The following is a 6662-nucleotide window of genomic DNA, read 5'->3' on the forward strand; positions in this document are numbered from 1 at the left end:
AAGCTAAAAGCATCCCATTTAGGGAGACAGTTTGACCTGCACAGTCCTAGAAGACCGGAATGCAACATCTGTTTACTTTATCTTATTGGAAAATACTCAGCGCAACAAAACCGTACTGTCAACATAAGCCCTCACAGCCGGCTTCGAAAGAAAATTCAGGCTAGGTTCTTCTTCTACAAGAAGATAAAAAACCATTTCAAATAAGGGCTACTCTTCTAGAACATGCTTACGTGACAGCTTGTGGGCGAACAACCACTCCTCCAGTACATCGACTAGGGCGGCGCGGAGATTCTGTCGCCATTGTTTCTTTGCAGATACCTGTAAGAAAGACATCTCTTTTTAATAATAATTTGTATCCGGATTATTTATTATACTCGTTCTTGACACATTCTTTAGGATGATAAAAACCTCTTAAAGAAGTAAACTTGACTTATACAAACCTGTAAGGCACTATGACCCTATAAAGCACTCTTAAAAAAAAACCCCACTTCTTTTTTCAGTGTCTCAATCACTACAGCTCCTGCAATGTATGTGAAAGCAAAAAAGAACACAAACCTACATGATAAAGTGGAAAACTTTCTTCAAACTGTACATTAAAGATAGAGGTACAGGTACACAGTTATCGCCAGCATTATTTAAGACTATTATTTACTGGTGAGCTGTTGTCTTAGAAAATAATTATATAAAATTAATGTACAATCACAATCGCAGGGTACTGTACTCTTGAAACTCTGTAATGGGTTACATCGAAGCCAACACAAAAAGCGTGGTGGAACACGTTCTATTTTTTTACGTCAGCTTTTTGTGCCGCCTTCAAGTTTTTCTTCACGCTTCCGTTCCTCCGTGTGAAAATTCAGCGTAACGTTCCTAAAGGCAAAAAAACACGAGGAGCATCACGGCTCCCAGCCACCTCCTCAGTCCGCCATTCACCCGCTCCACTGTCGTCGTCCCCCCCGCCCCAAACCAAGAACCAGCACCTAAAGAGGGAGAAAAAGCCAAATCCCCGACGTGCTCTGGGTTGTCAGCACCGTCCCACGTTCGGGCGGTCTCTGCAAGGGCCATCTCGTTAAGTGAGGCAGGGATCAGTCGCAGCCGGCGGCTCGTGAGAGCTGGGAGCAGGTTTCCCTCAGAGTTCGGTGGTTTTTTTGGCAGGGCTACCCCAAGCAGAGGGATGTTCACAGGTGTCCGGCGCTGCACAGATTCCTAAGGGTGACGCACTTCGCTGTAGCTGCGTAATCGCCTTCGTAGCCGGCTCTTCGCAGCCGGTCAGGTTTCCATCGGGGAGCCTGGGCCCCCGGCTGGCGGTTCCGGACAGCGGGCACCTAAAAGTCAGGATTGGGCCACCCGTTGTGGGAATCTACCCCGACTTCCGTAACCAAAAGCCATTATCTAGGTTTCAAAAAAAAAACCAAATTAAGCAATGACTGAAAAGCGTAACGCAGCAGACGTCTTCACAGAGCACCTACTGCCAGGGACGGGTCACCGTGCTTTGTTCCTCTCGTCCCAAAGAACATTTCGAGCGGTGGCTTCTCAGCGGTGAGTTGCCCCACGGGAGAATCGTCCTCTGGGAAAAAACGGATGCTCCCGGCTATTTTATCTTTTGGAAGGCGCAACAGGGCGACGCAAGTCACGTATGCTTTCAGCTGCTTCTTGACGATGCGGGACTGCGCTCTGGCACGTACTGGAGCTTTATTTCACAAGAAAAGTTGGTGTAACTCAGGCTTTATGAAAAGGAGAGCGTGTTCACGTGTTAGCTGTGAGTTCCCACACTCCCCTGTCTCGGCTTTGATAATTAATTTTGGAGAAGTCAAATGATAACGTAGGTGGGCAAAGCATACACGAGAGTAAACTGCCAGTTTATAGCAGCGTGTAAGTTTACGTCTACCGCAGAGGAGCTTTGAGTGTTTAACGCTTACCATCCTCCAGCAGCTTTACCCAGGAAAAATTGTAGGTTTTGTCCAATTCATGAAAAGCGAAAGCAGCCGGTGTCTGCCCCTCCGGCGGGAGAAGCCCAAGTCTAGAACTGTTGAGGAAACGTGGGAGAACGAGGCACACGCTTAAGAATGCAGCAGAATTTGATGAAAATTTAAACTTTGCTTCTCTACAGAGCAAAGAACCTGGGAAAATCGCTCTAGCCTTTTTTTCTTTCGCGTATTTATGTTATAAGCAGCAATAGAGATGCAGGTCTAACTAACGTGTGACACTTGCATCTTTGTTGTGAGCGGTCCTCTTCAAAAGGTTGAATGTCATGAGGCTACATTGAAAACAGACAATTACTATCCGAGTTTGTTGCCAGGGAAGTGTATACAGCTGCTGTTCGCCTCTATATACTTCCCCTCCACATATGGTGTATAATTCCAACATCAGTTATAGCAAAACTTTATTGTTAACTGGGAGTTACATCCCATATATGCAGAAGTAAATTCTTGAAGGATCCAGTTTGGACAGACTGTTACTTTCATCTTGTAAGACAGTGCTGCATTCGCAGGACGGATGAGAGAGAATTACACCTTTTCAGAAAGCGTACGGTTCCCTCTAGGATTTCCATAACCATGGTAACAATACATAGCTAACCGGCCTGATTTCAACCCATGTTTTATTGTTCCAGCAGTAACGAATTAGATTCTGTAAACACCACCCTAGCTACTGGAATAAAATACCGGCCTTTTACTTCCCCATTAAAAAAAACGCAGGTTACAGACTGCTACAGTTTAACAAACATTCACTATAAAGTGCCCAGATCAGTTCCATAATAAAACTACGCGGGATGTCTTGCTTCATAAGCCATGGAGCCCAGTCAAGGGGAGAGCACTAGATCTTAATGAATGCAAAATAAGTATGAACGTGCTCAACAGAACTTAAGCTTGAAATTAATAATAAAAAAAAAAGGCACCCCCATCAAATTTTCATGTGTTTTATTTAGGTGAACATACACATGGTCCACATACTCAATGAAAATAGTCATAAAATAAGTTAAGAACTTATGTCGGAAGGTATTAGCAGCACCATCAGTATTGGAATAGCAGAAAACTCATGCCTCCGTAGGGCGTACATTTATGCCTCGATAAAAATGCCATCATTTCTAACGGAACGGGAATGGCTTTATAGGATGCTTTTGGGAGTCGGAGTTTTAAAACACACACTTCTTTGCTAAATACTTTGACTTTTAATGTTACAAAAAATACAACTAAATAAGATACTGCATAGTATTTTAATTAACAAAGAAATCAACATTGAGCTGTGTAAAGCAAGACTCAACATCTCTGCTTCCACGTACATTTCATTTCTGAGTAGAGAAATCTAAAATTTAAAAACAAAATATAGACCTAGTGTATTCTCTAAAAGACATACTTTAGGTGGAACAGAGTACTACGAAAATACATATCTTCCATTCTGTTTAATAATTTACTTTAGTTAAAAAGTTGTGAAATTCTCGTCACAAGAGGCGTATACAAATTCATGACTTTAGTAAATTAACAAAAAGGAGTTGTTTTTTTTAAAACAAGGTTTAGCCCTGCTGTAACAATTATACAAGGAAGAAAAGAGACTACATTTATATGAAGGAATACAAATTTACACACATTTTACAGTGACTTATACCCTACACATCTACAAAATTCACAGTTATAATACAAGCAAGTACAAGGCTGGGATAAAGCTGTTTGATACCAAAAAAAGTTTCTACTTTAAAAAAAGATGAACAGGAAGAGTTTCAGACTTCTGCACCAACTTTAAAATTCTACTCAAGACCAAAACACACTTCCTTACACAAACGCCCTTCAGCAAACGCAGACTGCTTTCCTGGGCGGGTGGAAGAGTGAGTTGCTGAGCTTCTTCTGGCCCCGCAGGCTGCGTCGCATGGTCAGCTTGTTCGAGTTTTTGCGCTGAGGAGTTGTGGAGATGCCTTCTGGCTGGACACTAATGTTTCGACTCAGGCCACGTCTTGGCTTCTTCATAGCTGGGCCAGAGTTGGATTCTTCCAATGTCCTTTTAAAGTTTGCTGTGGGTGTCCTCTCTGCATCTTGGGCTTTTGTTTGGCCATTAGGAGACACCTTGAAGCCTTTTTGGTCCGTGCCTGAATTTGCGGAGTTGGAAGGGGAGAGACTGACTGACAAACCATTACTGTAGGATTCATGTATCCTCAAAGCCAACGCTTTGCTGCACTTCTCCTCCTGTGGACCCGAATCCTTCGGGGTTGCTCCTGAGGAAGGTAAATTGCTTTTGGCAATCTCGTTTGGCAGCTCTAAATATTTTTCTGAGATCATGCTGCTATGCATGAGGGGAGGAATAGGCTCAGAAGCATTCAGTCGTGGCCAGGGATCATCTTCTAAAAGCTGAGGGAAAAGAAAAAAAATATTTAGGCATGAACGTAATTATTTCACCCGCATTATCCTTTGAGGGCAGAGACAGTGTGTGACAGAACTTCTCTAAACCTTATCAGAGACAGAAGAATCCTACTCCAGAACAGAGAGGCAGAAACAAATTCAGACTGCGGATCTGAGCTTGATACTTTGTGTGCACCAGCTTCACAGAAGCATTTATTTCAATTACCCAATCTGCAAGTGTCTCGTAAGGGCAGACGTAATCTTTTCATTCGGAGGGCTGTTCAGACTTACTCAGCCTGGGTACCTTCCTTTTCGCTGCTATAAAATGCTGAGGAATCTGCATGCGTCTGCATGCATCTGCACCAGCAGAAGCTGTTAACTTAGGACGCCACGTAGAAAGCGGTGCCTGCAACCTCTGTCCTAAGATTTTCATCAGTAGCATTTTCCAACACGCAGACGTGACTTCCCTCCTTCAGACACTGCGATACGTGCACCTGTACTGCCTTCTGAAGAGTTTATACATCAGATGGCCAGACGCCATTAGCGCAAACAGCAGAAAAAGTCTTCCGACCTTTGTTACGTTTAGAGTTCTTAGTTACTGCATAACCAGATTATCGGGGAGATTGGCAAACTCTTCCTTTGTAGGTGTCCTGACTGCATACAGAAAGGTGGCGCGTTGGACAAAGCTATTCTAAAAATAGTTACTGTTTGCTGTGCAAAGTAGCACATTTTATTGCCTAGTTTTATGCTCTACAACTTGTAAAGAAAGCAACTCCGTTCCTCGCAGCACATCTACCCACTCTCTGTGAAGCACAGTCATTCTGTACGTTGAAGAGGAGCTGCTTAATACAATGTCCTGAGAACCAGGGACTTTCTAAACCCTAATCCTACCTTCAGCTACTCATCTCTTCTGCAGCCTTTGAGAAGTGTTTTTGCCTCATTCTCAGTTTTACCAGCAGGAAAATGGGGACGATACTTGCTTTCACTATCCACAGGGGGATTATGAAAATTAGTATTTGTGCAGTGCCCTGAAGATATGAATTATGACCTTATTAAAGATTTAATTGTGAAGAAATCTCTAGTTACTCAGCGAGTCCTTCAAAAGTAAATTTCAAGGCCACATTACTCTACATACCATCCATGTAAGGCAAATGACAACGACTATTTTAAGAAAATAACGTGCTGAAAACTCAAATGCACATACAGCTGAATCAGAGTAAGTCAACGTAACATCTCGGGTGAATAAATAGATGCTTTTGAAGTCACAACCCAGAACAACTTCAGTTCCCCTTCAAGAAGAGATCCATGACTGCTCAGCACTTTTGAAAAAAAAATTCTAATAGTAAGGTTTAATAAAATGCACTCAGAAAATAATCAGAATTGTTTCTAGCATCTAGATTTGGTTTTCCACTCCCCTGTTGCTCCCCATGTGTAGATAAAACCATTTAGGTAATACTCTTTTACTACATACAGCAAGGCAAGAGGGAAGACCTTTATGATGGTATTTTAGAGGTTTTCTTCACCTCGGTTCTTGCAGAACCCATAAGAAAGCTAGATGACACACACAGACCAGTTCTGGTGACGTTAACTTAATCTGCTCAATTTAATTTTTGAAATTGTGTCTCTAGCCACGACTTGGGTTTTATGTTTTTATTGTGCGAGATGCTTAACACTGTGGCTCTTATTGCCAACGTCTTTTGCTTGGTACGAGTAGCTGAGATTGGATAAGGCTTTGGGAAGCCAAATGAAGTCAGAGGATGGACTGCTAACGAGGGATGTAACAAAACAAGAAAAATAGAACATGAATCACCAACTCCATTTCTCAACAATCTAATCAATCAGATTTTACCACTGGCCTCAGGAATACTTGAATTAATTGGGTATTAGTAATTGTTGCCAGAAGGACAGGCAATTAAGAAATACTTCTGTTTCATTGAGAAACTTTGATTTGGTCTCCATCTATTTCCAAATTAATTGTTTTGGAAGGTAGCAGCTGTTAAGAGTCAAGGCTATCCGTGCTTCTTTCAGTTCTTTGCAGATAACAGGCAAATATCCTTTCCATTGCCACCTCTTTTGTTTTGCTGACCTGTCCTCTCAGGGCGATAATCATTCCACATCCTCCAGGAGTTCAGACTGATCTGGGGAACCACCTCTCGTCTCTTTACAGAAACCGTGATGATCTCGTTTCAGTAAAATTCAACAGTAATTTTGTAAGAAGATTAATTACTGACCTAAATTAGTTCATATATTTACCTGCAGCTTTATGTATCAAGGTATTTATGTATTCTTTTGCAAGTGATCTTGTCATCATCAGGGGAGACCTCATCGCTCTCTACA

At 42.2% G+C, this 6662-nt stretch overlaps 2 protein-coding genes across 8 annotated transcripts in view; both read right to left on the minus strand.

Annotated features, from left to right (window-relative positions):
* BCAS3 (BCAS3, microtubule associated cell migration factor) overlaps positions 1 to 315 on the minus strand; it is a 386307-nt gene extending 385992 nt beyond the window's left edge. For all 7 annotated transcript variants that reach the window (XR_657522.1, XM_009278231.2, XM_009278229.2 and 4 more), the window contains exon 1: positions 231 to 315. Coding sequence is in view for 6 of the 7 variants with exons in the window: in XM_009278231.2 (XP_009276506.1) it covers positions 231 to 301 (71 nt within the window). In the remaining variant the exon portion in view is untranslated. The remainder of the gene's footprint in view (positions 1 to 230) is intronic.
* A 2583-nt stretch (positions 316 to 2898) lies between these two features.
* The window catches only part of PPM1D (protein phosphatase, Mg2+/Mn2+ dependent 1D), a 21537-nt gene continuing 17773 nt past the window's right edge, over positions 2899 to 6662 (minus strand). Inside the window, exon 5 of the mRNA XM_009278233.2 lies at positions 2899 to 4334. Within this exon, the coding sequence (XP_009276508.1) occupies positions 3780 to 4334 (555 nt within the window). The 3' untranslated portion in view covers positions 2899 to 3779. The remainder of the gene's footprint in view (positions 4335 to 6662) is intronic.

This window comes from Aptenodytes forsteri, unplaced genomic scaffold (genome assembly GCF_000699145.1).
Source record: "Aptenodytes forsteri isolate BGI_AS27 unplaced genomic scaffold, ASM69914v1 Scaffold66, whole genome shotgun sequence".
Lineage (NCBI taxonomy): Eukaryota > Metazoa > Chordata > Aves > Sphenisciformes > Spheniscidae > Aptenodytes > Aptenodytes forsteri.